Source organism: Pygocentrus nattereri, chromosome 16 (genome assembly GCF_015220715.1).
Source record: "Pygocentrus nattereri isolate fPygNat1 chromosome 16, fPygNat1.pri, whole genome shotgun sequence".
NCBI lineage: Eukaryota > Metazoa > Chordata > Actinopteri > Characiformes > Serrasalmidae > Pygocentrus > Pygocentrus nattereri.
The window spans coordinates 18,021,514-18,038,724 of NC_051226.1; the positions used below are offsets into that span (position 1 = coordinate 18,021,514).

General features: G+C 38.7%; 2 protein-coding genes across 7 annotated transcripts; both read right to left on the bottom strand.

Moving 5' to 3' along the window:
* Window positions 1-889: 889 nt before the first annotated feature.
* LOC108427969 (acidic fibroblast growth factor intracellular-binding protein B) lies at window positions 890-10,815 on the bottom strand. Of its 6 annotated transcripts, none has more exons than XM_017698592.2 (14): window positions 10,522-10,815; window positions 9,865-10,083; window positions 9,310-9,417; window positions 8,748-8,922; window positions 6,449-6,536; window positions 5,825-6,023; window positions 5,137-5,263; window positions 4,582-4,682; window positions 4,245-4,378; window positions 2,763-2,871; window positions 2,613-2,676; window positions 1,713-1,799; window positions 1,442-1,539; window positions 890-1,135 (listed from the first exon to the last, which is right to left on the bottom strand). In XM_017698592.2, exons 5-14 carry the CDS (start codon window positions 6,531-6,533, stop codon window positions 1,066-1,068), a joined length of 1,074 nt encoding a protein of 357 aa, XP_017554081.1. In that variant the 5' UTR covers window positions 6,534-6,536; window positions 8,748-8,922; window positions 9,310-9,417; window positions 9,865-10,083; window positions 10,522-10,815; the 3' UTR covers window positions 890-1,065. The 6 variants fall into 6 exon arrangements, with proteins under 6 accessions (XP_017554081.1, XP_017554082.1, XP_037401669.1 ...); XM_017698593.2 differs by having other exon boundaries at window positions 9,310-9,466; XM_037545772.1 differs by lacking the exons at window positions 9,865-10,083; window positions 10,522-10,815 and adding an exon at window positions 9,533-9,560.
* A 2,144-nt stretch (window positions 10,816-12,959) lies between these two features.
* tmem223 (transmembrane protein 223) lies at window positions 12,960-15,038 on the bottom strand. The gene is made up of 2 exons (XM_017698508.2): window positions 14,353-15,038; window positions 12,960-13,425 (listed from the first exon to the last, which is right to left on the bottom strand). The coding sequence occupies exons 1-2, from the start codon at window positions 14,867-14,869 to the stop codon at window positions 13,127-13,129; spliced, it is 816 nt and encodes a 271-aa protein (XP_017553997.1). The 5' UTR covers window positions 14,870-15,038; the 3' UTR covers window positions 12,960-13,126.
* Between the last annotated feature and the right edge of the window lie 2,173 nt (window positions 15,039-17,211).

Below are 17,211 nucleotides of genomic sequence, written 5' to 3' on the forward strand. Positions count from 1 at the left end.
ACGTCAGAGTGAATCTGTTGGATTTTTAACAGGCAGATATATGTAAGTGCATTTGTTTCTGTGACATCACAAAAACAACGGATTCAAAGCATTGTTTTTGCAGCTTAGTTTCCATATATTGAGTATATAGACAGATGGGTGAATGGTACATTTAGAAACTTTAACATTTAAGGTCTTTTATTAAAAAAGCAAAGAATTTTCCATTTTTCATAATATGGGCCCTTTAAAAGTGTATCTAGAGTATCTAGTATCTGCCCCCTCAGATCTGTCATTGTGGATTTTTACTGCCTGTGAGGGGGCACAAGGAATGTGAACGCAAATTAATGAGAAAGGAAAAGTGTAATCCGAAGAGTAGTCCCCTGTATCTACTGTTGGAACGCACTAACACAGTGCCAGGAACATGTCATATTTCCTCATCACCCACAAGGTTTGAGCACCATTAGCACAATGGCCAGGCAGCAGAGGTAGTCAGGCTTGAAATATAGCCAATCTTATGAGCTGGGCACAACGCAGCTTAAGTGAAAATCTCCTGCAGAACTTTTCTGCTAAAATTTAAGAGGAATTTTCCATGGCCATTTGGGATGGCTACGGGGTGACAGCTGTCACAGTTCAGGGGTTTTTACAAGGCAGTAAAAGTTTCCCGTCAGCACCCCCCTCATCCGCCCTCTCTGGAGCCACTGGGCCAACTGTAGCCCCCTGCTGCTGAACTACCCCCTGAGGCACATATTCACACACTCTCACACACACAAATACACCATCGCAGTTGTTTTTCACTGCAAGAAAACATTGTTCTTCCTACAGAAGAGCTCTCTGTTCTCTCTGCCTCAGTAGATACATTACAGCACACAGCAGACTGAAGGGCCAATAGAAAAGACAGAATCAACAACTGTTTCTATGTAAAATATTTTTACTCAGTATAGTCTCCAGTACAAACTATTTAACAATAACAAACTGAGTTCACATTTTTATAGAAGGTGCTAAAAAGAACATAGATAATGTAAATATCACACCACAGAGACCAGCTATGAGGTGAGGAGATAGAAGAGGTTTGACATGAACACTGTTTTAATCATGATACATTTTTAAGATGCAACTTTTAATGACGCCCATGTATCTTTCCCATAGAATTTGAAACCTGTAGAGAGACAACTGCTTTTAATACCAGCCCAATACAAAGTTTTAAAGGACTACTCCAATATTTTTTAACCTAATATCTACCTTCCGCATCTGTAGCATGCAGTTCATTACCACAAACAATAATTTTGATGTGTTTCCCTGAGCTTAATTAAGAACAGAAGATCTGCTGACTCATAAAAAGGCTAGGGGTGGATGCTGAAGCAGGCAACTGTATGCTACAAATGCAGCAGATAGAGATTAGATTGAGCATTCCTTCAATAATAACAAGAGTCATTATACCACATACACACATGTAAACACTAACCTGAACATCTCAAGTGTGTGTGCAGTGCTAGTGTAGTGGGTGAGGAAAAGTGTGAGGTCTCCAACCGTCCATTTATCAGATCGGCATGGTTCAATGAACTGATGGCAGAAGGGAGTGTTTCAGACAATGCTATCTAATCCCAGCAGGGAAAGTTTGCTTGTAGTAAAAACAGCTCATTGGCTGGGGTGAATAAATTGAGGCTAAACACTGCAACTGTGTCAACTCATTTAACTGAAACGGCACGTGCAAAACATCATAGACAAAATGTTACCTTCTCCACAAGATCGATAAACAGATCCCGCACATCTTTGGTATTTGTGAGTTTGGAGGCGATGTTAATCAAGGCTCTAGAGAGATTCTGTAGAATCAATAATACAAAGAACAGTATCATCTAAATGCAATGAAAAACCCTGTGGGTAAATATTACAGTGCGGTTTTGTTAATCCAAGAATCAGTATGTAAACAACTACTTTTTAAAATATTTGTGTCATCACACGTCATGATTTTTAAACATTTATTATTCGTTATTACACATAATATCTATTTTTTATTCACGAAATTTGAAATATTGAAGTCTCCCACACTAGTCGCATTTCAGTAAATATGAGTAACAAAACAACTTTTTTTCTCTGTCAAGGTGAATTCCTCCAATGTTTTAAATTTCTGCAATACTGAATGGCTAGGGTGTAAGCAAAGTCATGCAGAGTGGTTTTATGAGAAAGGTTCTGCTCTGAAACTGAACTGAATTGTTTACAGTGGTAATAGGAACCAGACGTCTAAAGCCTGTAAAAGCTACATTCCAGAAAGCTGTTCTGCCTGATACCTGACACATTATTTTTTGATAGTTTTAGATCATATAATTTTGTCCATTTTTGTGCTGCAGACATCAAGACCCCTGGTTCCAATCACCACCACTGTAAAGAAAATCAGAGTCAAATCAAGTTTCTCTTCAACACCCCGTTTCACATCAAACCTCTCTGACTGTCTTTACTTACATCTCAATGTCTGAATTATGCAGGACGTTTGACAAATTTGATCTGATTTGGCTTTTCATGCAATCAACAGCCAGTTAATGACATCTAACTGCTACAAATAACATCTAACTACTACAAAAAGCATTTAAAAGGCAACATGGTTTCATTTTTTAGTCAAAAGCACAATAAAGTCTCACCTTAAAGTTGGCCTCCATCTCACTGAAGGCTTTGATTTTTCCCTTCAGCTGGTAACACACTAGGCTGTGACACAACCATGGAAAAGATATGAATGACAAAACACTTACAACTTCCCATCAGCTTATATAAGTTACACATACCTTCTCTACCTTTTATGTTGGTCCAGCATGTCCTTATCATTAACCAGAACCTTCAGGTCTTTCAAATCATGCAGAAACTCTTTCTCCAGATCTACGTCCATGTCTTCCATCATGTTATCTAATAAACAGAGAAGGGCAATAAGGAGAAAAAACATAGCAATTTTATGTCTGTACAGTAATTTTGTTCTAGCTTGGCCATAACTGCCACTTTCCAGTCTGAATCCAGCCAAGCATTGCCTTAGTGATAAGCATTGCTTGGTTTTCCATTGGCACAGACAGTCATGGCTGGTTCGGCGCTGGCTGCTATTTTTAAAAGTGATGCAAACCATGAGGCTCATGGACTGCTGATAGTTATCACAGACTTTCTATCCATCATGTGATTAACATGACTTCACATAAAGTGGTAGATAAGAACTCATATTCTCATACTGTGGTACTGCATTCCATTTGCAACTATATTTTCCCAGATACTTGCGCTGTGCATGCAATTTTCTTTTTAGGGCTGTTTATTGGTACTTAAAAAGCACAGGGCTTAGAAATAGCATTAGCTTGGTATTAAAGAGCCCATATACTATGTTGTTCTTTTTAAATTTTTCCCACCAAGGTTCACTGATTATGCTTTTGTGTGTTTTATAGACCAAAAAAGCTATAATTCACTCATTTACATGACCACTTCGCAACCTCTCTTTGTCCCTTAGAATTAAACAAGCTGTTTTTTATTACTATTATTAATAGTATTTATTACTATTATTATTACTGTATTATGGCACATTAAAAAAGCAGACTGAGCTGACTCTTACAAATAATATCTTCAATGTGAATAGTAGAGCTAATCTACTGTAGGCCAAGTAGATGGATTTAAATGAGTAGCTTTTCTGTGACATCACAAAATCAATGAATTTCAAACAGGCTGCTTTGTTGCTTAATTTTCATGTACACTGACCGGCCACTCCATTAAAATCACTTCCTTGTTTCTGAACTCACTGTCCATTTTATCAGTTCCACTCACTCTATATCGCTGCACTTTATAGTTCTACAATTACAGAGTGTAGTCTGTTTGTCCACTTTGTTTGTCCACTTTCACCATGTTCTTCAATGATCAGGAACCCCACAGGACTGCCAAAAATGTGATGGTGGCATGTTAGTGCATGCTGTATTAGTGGATCAGCAGAGTTTTTAATTTAATAAAGTATGCAAAATAAGTAACAGATGGACTACAGCCTGTAGTTGTAGAATGACAGAGTGAACCTTTATGGTTATCAGTGGACCTGATAAAACGGATGAGCGTAGAAACAAGGAGGTGTTTTTGATGCAGTAGCTGGTCAATGCATAGGCAGTGTGTACTGGGGAATGTACATGTATAACAGTACATTTTGAAAATGTAACTGAGTTTATGTACTATGTCAAAATATTTGAATTAGAAAAAGTGAGGAAAACCAATTTTTGCATGAAATGGGCCCCTTAATGGGCGTTACTGTGAGGTCAGCTTACCAACGGCCCCTACAGTCCAATAGCTGATGAGCTGGCCAGCACAGAAAGCAAAATCCTGAAAAGACAGATACTGCAGTTTCCTCTTCCCTGTCTCAAAGCGACTGTTCGCAAAAAATACAACAGCAGCGTAGTCCCTGCAGGGAGAAATGGCTGAGTCAGTGAGGGGAGTAAGAAGGGGTTAAAATGATGAAAGGAATGATCAAGGTAGCAAGGAAGGAAGTGACTGGAGAAACATGTTTAAAAGATGGTGAATCATCAATATTCACATTTTAGTGTATTTTTGCATTAAATCTTTCATTTCAATTTTAAGAACATGCTCTTCTATCCTCATACTTACCTGGCCAGTGAATCAGACAGAAGGAAGTGATGCTGCACATTCTCCACCAGGGGGCCCTTCAGCTCCTCTACCACTTTAAATACTCGCTTGAAATTATCAAACTGAGAGAAAGATTCAGTTCAGAAGTGTACCTGGGCATACGTTTATTATGTGAAAAATCAAAGCTGGTCTGCATACGCAAACATCACACTGCATACAAAATTAAATATCTTGTAGTGTGTATGAAACAGGCAACAGTGTGCATGATTCTACTCTGAAAACTATGCACATTATTACTATGAATTTTCATGAGGTTGTTCCACTTACTACTATGTATTTAACTTATTAACTTATATTTAACTTACAAGTTTTCATAACTTGCACAGCCACATCTTCTAAGCAAAATCAAACACAACAACAATTTAGATATACTAAATTTAATTTAATATAAACTTATGCATGTTCATTGGGTTATCTCCTAGTTGCAGGGTGCCAGGTATTTTTGTTTCTCTTGTGTAAGAGCTAAAAGCACCAGCTGGTTGTGAAAGGAGTCAAAGGTCTGACTGTCTGGCCCACCTGTCGACGGCAGCTCTTCAGAGCAACCCCAGTCTTCAAGCTGATGTCATCTAAGTCCTTCTTGGTCCCTTTAGAGAGTTTCTTTCCCAGAACCTCTCTGGCAAATGTATGGTCAAACTCATAGTATCTACAAATGAATCAACACGTTTGAACACAAGAATGTTTTAGCCTGAATTGGCAAATTATGTTACAAATAGGGCCCAATCAATTTGATTGGCCAATAAAATCGTCCAATATTACAGTACAAAAGGTCTGAACGATATCTATAAGCAACGTGTTTAACATTTAAATGAGCAGATACTCCTAATATGAAAATCACTTTTTTCTGAGGATTTTACAGGTTTCATGCTCTTATGTCTGTCAAAGAATGCTAAGCTAATAGTCAACTGTTCAATGTATTCTAACAATACACGCTGAACTGGAGGACATGTTACAAACACCTTTATGTGAAGAGCGTTATGTGAACTGCTGAAAAATAAGAAAATTAAGACATAATTAAAAGAATCCAACAAAACAGCTAATTTTGGAAAGCTCAAACTCCTATGGCACAATTTGTAAGACTTTGTAAGTTTCTTCTCTTTGTTTAAGCATAAGAAATGTACAAATTGACAAAATCAGTCTGTCCATAATTACAATTAATTGATGATGGATCCAGAAGTGTGTTTAGCCATTTCCACATTGCCCATACCTCTCAATGAGCATGGCCTGGCGATGGGCAGGAATCTGGAAAAGCAGCTGATTGGCCAGCTTAGAAGGGCAGTGAAGGAGTCGCTCGCACATCTGGAAGGTTCTGTATTGGTCCATGGTGTCACTGTGCAGCACTTCTCCACTGGCCTCACACTCGCTCAGAGCATCGCTCTCCAGCCGCATCCTCACCGCATCGCTCACTACGGGACAACAGTAACTGGTTTGACAGCACTGTATCAATAAAGTGTCTACTAGGACTGGCACTACTGATTATACATATTAGTATGACAATTATTAGTAATGAGAGGGTTTTTAACACCAAACAATAAATACAGACTTGAATAACAGATCCATGCGTGCACATTTATTAACACTTTATTGGATTATGATAAATGAGTAAATAAGCAGTAGCAGCAATAGACAGATATCTGTACATCAGTTGTAGTAGATCATTAAATATGTATCATCACGGATGTTGTAAACTGATCACTGATTTATGAAGTGTTTAAAAAAAAACTTTAGCCATGTCTTTTATTTTAATTGAGTTTAACTGAGTTTAAGTGAGAAACCATCAGGTCACTAATTCCTTTTGCAAAGTCAGCTCAGAACAGTCAGAAAGACATACCTGAATGCCCATCCAACCACAGCTGGTACACCTCTTCATCAATGATGGTGGTGTTCCCCACAAATACGTCTAGTTCCATCGACATTCTCTGAAAATGCAAAGAAAACCTTAGGGAAAAGTTGCCTATTATTTATGCATTAGCCAATAACTATGGCAGGGGTGTGCAACTCCTGTACTGGAGGGCCGCTGGCCGCGCAGTCTGGTGATTTACCAACTGAAACACACCTCATCACACCTATCTGTTAATTACCAGGTTTAGTGGGTGTGTTACCATAGGGAAATCTCCAGAGTTGGCACCCCTGGTCTACAGTCTTAAGTAATCAAATAACCCAGTGGTCCCCAACCCCCACTTGGAGCCCTAACTTTTTCTAATATGCTCCTTATCCATACCTACTCTCATGCATCTGATCCAGCCGACCAAAGACTTATGAAGTAGTTAGAGCAGGGATGGCAAATGGTGGTTTGATCCACAGTCCACAGGAAGGTATCTCCAGGACCAGGGTTGGTGACCTGACCACTGAAATAACCAGTCATGACGTGGATTGAAAGCTAAATGGCTGAAAAGTTATGAGCAACAACACAACGACGCTATCGCCAGTAACTTCATTCATTAACTGCCTGTGAACTACTTCTATACTTAGACCAACCCCTTAAAGCTCATTAAGAGGTCATCAGCTGCCCAACACCTGAGCACCGAACTTACCGTGCTATTTTTGTTCCGCACACTGAGCTAAAAGCAGTCGATGGAACAGCGATCGTTAGCTGGTACCAAACTGAAAATACTGTAGAGGCTGGTTTTTGCCGAATTGGTCTGCAGGTGGCAACTGCAAACTGTGGATTTTAAACAGTTAGGAACTCCACCTCCCACGTTTCCCGGCGAGCATTCGTCTAACACTAAATTAACGCCCCGGTAAAGAAAGAGCGTGGCTGCAGATATTAACACTGACGAATGCAGCTAAGGCAAATGTAGAAAACGACGTAAACCATTAACGACCGACCACCTGTCTGTCTTTAGGTCGGCTGAACTGGATATGAAACGAACTACAGTGCGGCATCTTTCTCGAAGCTTTCAAACTCCATATTCAACAGATTACAGCACTACATTGCTGCCACCTACTGCTGCGGCATGCAGATCAGCTGGAGCTGCTCACTTACTATAAAAAGATGGTTCTTCAATGGTTCTCGTAAAGGCAGCGGTTCTATATAGAACAAATAAATATTTGCATGCTTAAACGTTTCAACAGATTGATGGGGAATGTGTTGTCTATGGTTTTATATAGAACTTTTCTTAAAATGGTTCTTCTATTGTTACAAGCTTCACACCATAACAAACAGAACTGTTTTAGGATTCTGTATAAAACCATAGACAGGATATTCTGTTAATCTGAAGAACCATTTCACCATGCAAATATTTCTTCGTTCTATATAGAACCACTGAACCACTTGACTTAAGCACTCTTGAAGAACCATCTTTTTTAGTAAGAGCAAAGATCCATTTGATCATGCAGATGGCTTTTTGAGTGTTCATGGTTCTTTACTAGAGAATCCTTAAAGAAAAATCCTCTTTAAGTGTGTAGCAACTTAATTTCTAAGCCACTATTTTTAAGAGTTGAAATTGAGGAAAAAAGTTTCAAAAGTGTCAAAAGAAACTTGTTGATGAGACCAGTTAATAAAAGTGCTTTCAGGAACCCAAATTGTTGCACGAGTGTAAATGTGTCTAATGGACTTGACTTTATAGAAGCCAGGAAAGCCAGGTGTATTGCATAGCAGCCTTGTTGGTGCTATATAGAATCATTCAAATAGTTATATGTAGTCATACACAGAACCTTGTCTTTTCATAAGAACACGTCAAGAACCATCTTTTTTGTGTGTGCATGGAATTCAATTAATGTTAGATCTAAAGACCCACCAAAACATTCAAGAACAACTGCAATTTGAAATAAATAATTACAAGACATAATTTGGTCCCAAACTAATCATTAGGCTTCATTCTTTATTGTAACAAGAGTTATTATGGCTGCTTTCGATTTCTGTGGCAACACATACTTGCAATCCCAATGTGTCTGTAACAGTGTTTTCCAGCACCAGGCAAGACATGTAATTGGGTGGCTTGAACTTTGAGAATGTTTTTGTAGAAACAGTGTCAAATGACAGAAGGGACTCCAGAAAAGGAGAAGGAAACCAAATTCAAATCTATTTGTAGGTACTATTCATAAAAAACACATGCAGTTAACATAGGTAATACATCGGCCTTTAGCTTCCTTAAACTAATACACTGGTTATTGGGACTGGTCTGAACCTGCAGACTCAGTTCTGAACTTGTTCAGAGTTGACGGTTATTAACGATTGGAGCCATTCATCTTGCAGGCGGGCCTATGGGCCTCCAGGACTAACTCCAGCCTCTCTCTCTCCCTCTCAAGCCCAGCAATCTCCTCTTCCAGCTGAGATTTCACACGCTCCAAGCGCTCAGTCTCCTAAAAGTAAGTGATAAGAATTTTACATATATTTAACGATAAATATATAGTAAGGCAGGCATGCACACAGGTAAACACCAACATGTGCTGAAGCATATGTCCTCTGACCTGCAACAACAAAGTATCCTTCTAGCATTTTTGTTTGTTTTATATACATGTTCACCCACTTCTCACATGATTGCACTGTGAGCCCCCAGACAGCCTGTACACAGCCCTCTAAAACAGCATGTTCTTCTGTGTTTCTTTGCTAAACCACATTTTATAGAAGGCCTATGACAAATGAAAGTAAATGTGCCAAATCCAGAATCGGGACAACTGGCTGATTACTATGACTATAACTAGACAAGTAACAAGTCAAATTCAAACGCACAAAAGCTTGAGACTCACGTTTTGTAATGTGTCCGTAAGCATGCGGCGACGATCCCGACATCTAGCTGCGGCTATTCTGTTCCTTTCCCTGCGGGCTCGCCTCCTCTCACACTCCTCTACGGCTTTCTAGAAGTGATTCAGAGGGTAAAACAAAAATAGATCTCTAGAGAGAAGTCTATGAAAAAAATATAAAAAGATAGAGAGAGACAAAAGTCCAGTTCATCATTCTCACAAACCTTACCCCCATTTACATAACCTGGACAGCTAGGGCAACCGAATGATAACACTGCCATCTCGTGGGTGACAACAAAACAGCAGGCAAAGACTTCTCCCAAATATCACTCCTCTTACTCACCAACGGCCCTTTTGACAAGCTGGTCCACCCCCTGAGCGTGTACTCTCTAACTCCCGCGCAAATGCTACTATAATGACTCATCCTATGGGCTCCTATGTGACTCAGGTGTGAATCATATCGCCCCTTTACCATAACTGGATGAGTCAAATGAAAAGCCTCATCCCAGCTTTCACTGATTTTGAGTGTTAAAATGCACAAGGCACAGATCTACTACTTACAGATTCAGGTGTCCTCGCTGTCCCAGAATGGAGCAGGTTTGGACTAGAGCACTGGGAGACACAGGGGCAGTTTGGCAGTGTGGAGGGCAAAAATGAGGCTAACGTCTCCCAGACGGCCTCGGCTTCAGAAACTACAGAGGACTCCAGCAGCCACTGCAGATTTGGACTGGACGTGACAGTATCAAGATTAGGGCTGGATGTGGCTAAATCCGTAAGTGTCTGTAACAAATAAGGGAAGGAAGGGAGGGAAGAACAAGATCAAATTAAATATAAAATCGAAAAAAGAAATTTATTTATATATATATATATATATATATATATATATATATATATATATAATTTATAATATATATATTTATATATAAAAAAAATATATATATATAAATATATATATTAATGTAAATAAACAGCTAAAACGAATGCCACTGTAACGGCTAGCTGACTTGGCTAGTCAGCTATATGCTATTATCAAATTAACAACGGGCTAATCTACAAGTAAAAGCCTAACCTAGTCAGTTTAACATTTTTGTTAGATTTAGTTTTTATTTTCTGGTTCAACTCATACTCTGAGCTAGCTAGATCCATTCACTGTCGTCCCTCATCTAGTCTTTAGTTAATTTCAACTAACAGCTAAGTTGAATTAGGAAAGTTACAGACCTTGTGTACGTTCAGGTCCAGTCGTGCTGACATCTCGGTGTAAGGCCCGTAGCTGAATGCTGCACCAGCTTTGCTCTGATACATTTCCCTGTTGGTCTCTCCAAAGTTTTATAGGGGCTTCATGGTTAAGTTAAGCAGACCAATGTAAAATCCTTAGATTGGCACCCTCTGTAAAACCGCAGACTCTCATCTTAATCTCTGCTATTGGCCGATATCCCCCAACATTTGAAATAATCGCGCCACACCGAACATTCAAACGACTCCTCCAGAAACTCCTGAGAGCTAAACCCAAAAGCACGTGATTGAATATCTTTTAGACTAGTCCACTCTGCTTCAGTCCCTCCCTTCCTTCTCTCTTTCTCTGTGTGACACTCTATCCCATCCAATAAAACCTCCGATCAGAAGCTGTCATTATCGCAGCAGCAGCTCCGCTTCTTCTCATCGTGCAAAGGGCAAAAATAATCAACAAATTAGACTGGAGCATCTAGTTTCCAACGGCCCTAAATGAGGAGGATATTCGTTTTTTGGCCGCTTCTGCACTTTGTTTTTAGTGTTTTGTCATCAGTTCGTTTTAAGACTACACAGGAGAAGTCCATAAGAGAAAGTGTGGAGCGAAGAAGTGTGGAAGTCTGAAAGTCGCAGGAGTTTAAAACTAAACCTGGATTTATTGCGTTGGCAGTAAAGCCGCTAATTTTTCTGAACCGCTTCCAAATTTCCCCCTTTGATGCGTTTTATTCCCTCACATTTGATCTCTGTAACTTGAAGTTTCTTATTAAAATAAAAGCCACTTTCTCTTTTTATTCTTCCGACCCTTCAAGGGGTCATTCAAGCCTTTCTCTATTGTCTCCGTAATCCTTACCTCACACTTTCATACCGGCAACATTAAAGGAGAAATATAGCTTTTGGCCATTTTCTTTTATTAAAGCTGTTTGAAATACCCGACCCAGCTTAGTCACGCCTGTTTCAGTCCAGTGTGTTAAAAATAATTTGTTAGTCATTTAGGTCATCCTTAAACTTGTAGGGATGGTTGGCATCAGGTTGTTTACTGCAGCAAAATCGTGCCGTTTTTGTTTATTTTCACATAATTTTCATAAACATTACAAGTAAAAAAGTATGTGGGTGGGAAACAGCGCGTGGGTGGGTATTTTGTAAAGCCATTTCAGAAAGTACCAGAGCCGCAGTGGTAACGCTGGTTAGTCTCTGCTGTGACTCACTATGAGCTCCCGCTGCTGTTTTGAGGCGTACGGGCTAAAAGAGCGCCCCAAATGGCTACAGGTGGTATTACAGTCACAGTCTGGTTGTTCTTTGCATATTATTATTATTATTATTATTATTAATAATAATAATAATAATAATACATATTTATTAATTACATAAATAGGTTGGACTTCACTGATCCATTATATTTCGTGATGATTCCAGTCATTTTTTGCCCAACTTCAATGCCCTCCCCCATCTTTAAGTCCATATACAGGCTCTTTGCACATCTTCATTTTCACTCAAAGGGGAACAGCACTGATTTTTCAAAATTTCTGCATAATTAAATAGTTGATATGTCAACAAAATCAGTCGAAGTAGTTTGGTGTGAAACACTACATTCTAGAGAAACTTAGTCAGAATTGTTACAGTGGTGGTGATAGCAACTAGATGTCTGAGGAGTTTCATGCTGTTAAGAGCTCCCTCCCAGAAAATGATTACATGAAATGGGGTGGCCACTCACTGCCTGATGTCTGAGACATTGTTTTGCAGTAGTTTTGAGATTTAGTTTTGGTTTAAAATGTATTTTAATCAATTTATTTTAATTCATGCATGGTGGAAGGGTACATGAGGGGGGTACATAATAAAATAGTAAAAATAGTCTCCAGAGAAAGCTTACTTTTTCATATTGACCATTATTTTACTATCATGAATGTTACATATAAAACTTCTGGTTCCCATCACCACCACTGTAAAGAAATTTGAGTCTGTATGTTTCTCTGCAAATGAACCATTTCATGTCAAACCAATCTGAATGACTTGGTTTATCTCAACCACTAAATTATTCAGAAATTTTGAAAAATCACTGGTTTTCTCCTGTGAGACCTGTTGCCAAATAAGTGACAAGTACAAGTGGAAACCACTGATATTACAACCAGCTGTCTATGAATCACACAAAAAGGAACGCCTAGGCAGAGTACACATTACAATGCCATGCCCGAAGTTTAAAAACATATTTAACTGCAAAAATGCTAGTGCTGATAGCTATTAACGTAAACTTGTAAGTGTAATACATCATTGGTGTTGACATTTTTAGTACTAGTAGAGTCTCACTAATAGAAATGTCTATCCTATGATAAACGTAAATTTGACAAAATGTTGTATTGTAACTATTACCTTTGTAAGTTAAACCATTGATGTCATGTGTCAATAAAAGAGTAAATAAATGAAAACTCTGTTACTGATGTATATATAGAAGTATTTTATTTCTTCTGAAACTGCTGATAGAGCCAGAAAAACATGGATGTTCAATTATTATATGCCAGGTTCCAAATGAAAAGATATCAAGAGCATTTCAGGAGAACATTTACATTTCTTGGAGGTTGCTGACTGTGTGGAAGGACAATGCCTATAGTGGTCTGTAGGCCCCAACTGTGATATCAAAAAGTCTGGGATTGTTCAGTGTCCCTTCCTTGTCCATAAGGAAGTAGAACTTGTGATCTTTAACTTTGAGAGGGATGAAGGAGGGGGATTCCTGCCTATGTGCATGACACGCCACCTGATTCAAAGGCACTGTTAGATGCCAGGCTTTGTTTGCTCCAAGAGGTGACTGGGTATGCACGGTCACCTTTCCACCTCCCTTATGCAGGACAACGCGGCTGACAGAGCGACGGCTGAACAACACACCCAGTCCAACAATTCCTCCACCTGAGAAAGAGGAAAAAAGAGAGAGACGTAAGGTCTTCAACAGCTTAGTAGGTTTGTTGTTTACTCAATACTCTCAGCCTTAGGTCAGGGCAAAGAACAAATTCATAACCTTCATTTTTATCTTCACTTGCCTGGAACTATCCACAGTCATTAAAGGGAGATTCCACAGATGTTTCTAATCTTTCTTATAATTCATTCATTAAGATGTGAACACTGGGCCTCATTTACCAATGTCTTCCTAAATTTGTTCTTAAATTTGTTCTCGAGAAATGTCCTAAGAAGAAGTCTACGTCAGATTCATGGTGTATTTTTAAACTGCAGACCTGTTCACACCTTTGTGCTCTTGAGTGTGTGTAGATCATGCTCAAATCCCAAATAAGGAAACACTGGTGAATATCAGAATCTTCACTATAAAAAACTGAATAAGTGGGTTTTAAAAAGAAATCTCTTCTTTAGAACGGTTGGTGAAGTAGTAAGAGTCATTAAGAGAGGTTTCATGTGAAATGCCCCAATCTGAAGGCAATTACCAAGTTAGATTTGTTTGGTGGTGACAGCTGGTGAAGTAGTATCCAAAAAACAGTAATCCAAAGTATCTAAAGCATTCTCTAGTGTGCTTTGAATAGCAAATAAAATGGCTATTAACGTTTCTCTATGACGAACCATTCACATCAAACCAATCCAAAAGACTCTCAATATCTCAATTCATTAATTATGCACAAATTCAGAAAATTTGGTGGAATTCCTATTTAAAGGAATGCTCTGAATGGAAAAAATAGACCGACAGATTTTATTTTATCTTGTTATTATTGCTGTTGATCAGTTAAAGGTGTGCAATCCAAATAGAAACAGTGCTGTAATTTCTTTCTCCCTAAAGACTGTAAAAACCACAGCAGGTCTCAGCAATAACTCTTAAGAAGTTAGACTTACCAATGACAAGACAACCAAGTGTGAATCCAAATCTCCAGGCATTAGACCCCAGATTCATGTCAAAACTGAAAAGCCCCAAATCAGTCCTGACCCTTTGAGGCTCTTTCCTGCTTTTTCGGGTGTCTCGGAGGCCCGTGAACGCAAAGTAGGCCAAGTAGGTCCAGAATAGAAACTGACCTCCACAAAACAGAGCCAAGACCCTGAAGAAGCGGGTTCGGTCATGCTCGAACAGCAGCACATCCTTCACCACAGCTGTGGATGTGAAGGAGTGTGAACTCCGGCCCCCCAGCTGCTGGCTGACCAGCCCGTGAGCTCGACCTCGGGGTGAAGGTGAAAGCGGCGAAAACCACCGCGATGGAGTAAAGACAGATGTTTGGTCGGTAACTTGCACAGACCGTTTAGAAACAGCAGTGAAAGCTCGTAAACTCTGCACTGAAGTCAGTCTGTGAGGAAACAGGAGCCCAGCACAGGAGGAGCGACAGATCCGAGCAGCCAGCAGCACGCCCTGAAAACCCATGGCTGCCGGTTATGTTCGAGTTATCTGAACTACACGAGGTCGGAGTCTAAGAATCCATTTAATCACCTATAAAGTGCAACCAAGCTGCTTTAGCTAGCACCTGCCAGCACGGCTCACCCAGGACGCCGCCATGTCCTGCGTTACATGGTCTACGGATGCGGCATTGGTCCAAAAAGCACGAGGCTCTCGATTAACGCGCGATGACAAAAGCTGCGTCCAAAACTGCATACTGCCATATACCGCACATACTACACTAACGGAAGGGCTGCTATTGGTGGTGTACACTTTTTTTTACATACTATTTACTATGGTAATATGCGGTATTGCAGCCATTGTCCAAAAGTTTCTAGACAAAAAGGTGTTGGATAGAGGCTCATTGGTTCCACTGGCTCAGATGTGTGCAGAATTGAACAGATGTGTCAGCAATATGTACTGCATAGAGTAGAAAGGGTGTTGGGATACTTTTATACATATGGTTTGTTTCATGGACAGGAATTAAGCCTGGTCTTGGACTCCTGAGCATTCTGAACAGAGATTCCTCTTTGAAAGGAAAATGTTGTCCAGGACTACACTTCATCCCTGTTTGGAAAACTGACTCATAGTGTACTGACCCAGAGAACTCAGAAATGGGGAGATTCTCCAAATCCAAAATCTTGAGGTTTTTCCCAAGAAAAAAAAAAAATCAAACACTAATTCCTGGATTATATACAACTAAATATTCTAAACACTTGCTACTGAAAGGTGTTCATAGTGACTTTACAATTTTTTTTAGCAAAAATCTGACATGCCCAGCGGTTAGGATATTGTCATTGTTGGCATAAAATGGGAAAATCAAGGCAAAACCACAGGGAAAATGATCTTTATTGTTTTATTACATATTGACGTGCTCTAATCATCTATTGTCAGCCAGGTTATAATTACACTGGCCTTTCTCAGCACTAGACAGCTACAGTCTTAAAACAGATGCATTAAAAACAACACATTCTGTCTCTAACTACACACACAGGTGTATTCCACTGGAGATGACACCTTTTGTGTTACTTTTAACACACAGTGTGTTGAAATATCCTAGTGACACATATGACACAAAAAGTGTTAAAAAGGTAACACAAGTAAGTGTGTTGTTATTTAACACAGCACTGATTATCCCATATCACAGCACACAGAAAATATAGTGTACACATACAAAAGAAAACAAATGCATTTTTTACAAGAAGTAGGAAAGGTTGAATAGAATAGTTGTAGTCACCATGTGTTAGACATGTCTTTTAAGGAATAGTTCAGTGAAAATCATATCAACACATTTCATGCTTAGCCCAGATGTAGATCAAATCAACAAGTCTGTGCAAACTTAAAAAAGATCTGGATGTGGTTTAAATGGGTCAAGAGAGATTCTGGGTATGTGTTTATGGAAAATATTTGGCTTATTTTTCACTGAATCAGTCAACGTATATTCCATTTCATGTCCATTTCACACTAGTGAAATTTTTCCAATTCTACCACAGTGAATTATAATATTGTAGAAATATTGTAATACAATAACATGAAATGAAATAAATGAAAAGACCTAATATGATCACACATACTGAAATTAGTTTTTGTTTTATTTATTTAAACAATGACATCATCTTTCAGTGAACAAACTGTGTTAAAATTTTGTAGCAATATTGGTAGTCAAAATGCTGTTTAAACATGATTAAATAAATCAATCAAAAAAAGATGGCACAGCAAAAACGCAAATAATAAAGGCTAAAATGAGAGAGGAAAATCAAATGAAGAAATTACAAAAAAAAAACAATAAACAGTAATGATAAAAAAGGCAATAAAAAAGTAATTACTGATTTAAAAAAAAAAAGACATACAGGCTGATGAGTCTTAAACTGCTGATATAACAGATGGAAATATTGTAATCAGCTAATCTGGTCAACATTTTCATAGGCTATGTTTAATTCCCAATTTTCTACTGTTCAGTTAATTCCTGATGGGGGAGGATGTGTGTTTGTGTATGGAAAGCAGTTAGGATGCCTTAGGGAAGGATCTATTGTCTCTCACCTGAATAAATCTTATCAGGTCTGAAAGATGACCTTATTTGCATACAGAAGTGGAAACAAGACTCTGAAAAACATCAACCATCTGGACATAGCCTGAGAAATATTATAAAGCCAAAAGTAATATGAGAGACCCTTTAAAAGAAAAAAGATTATCAAAACTTAAATAGGTTCATAAACAGTGAGGTATATACTGTTTTTTTTTACAGTTGTTATGAGGTCAATCAAGTTAAAAAGCTGAAATTCTCAGTTTAATTTATGTAGGCTAAACTGAACTGATGTAGTCAATAAAGT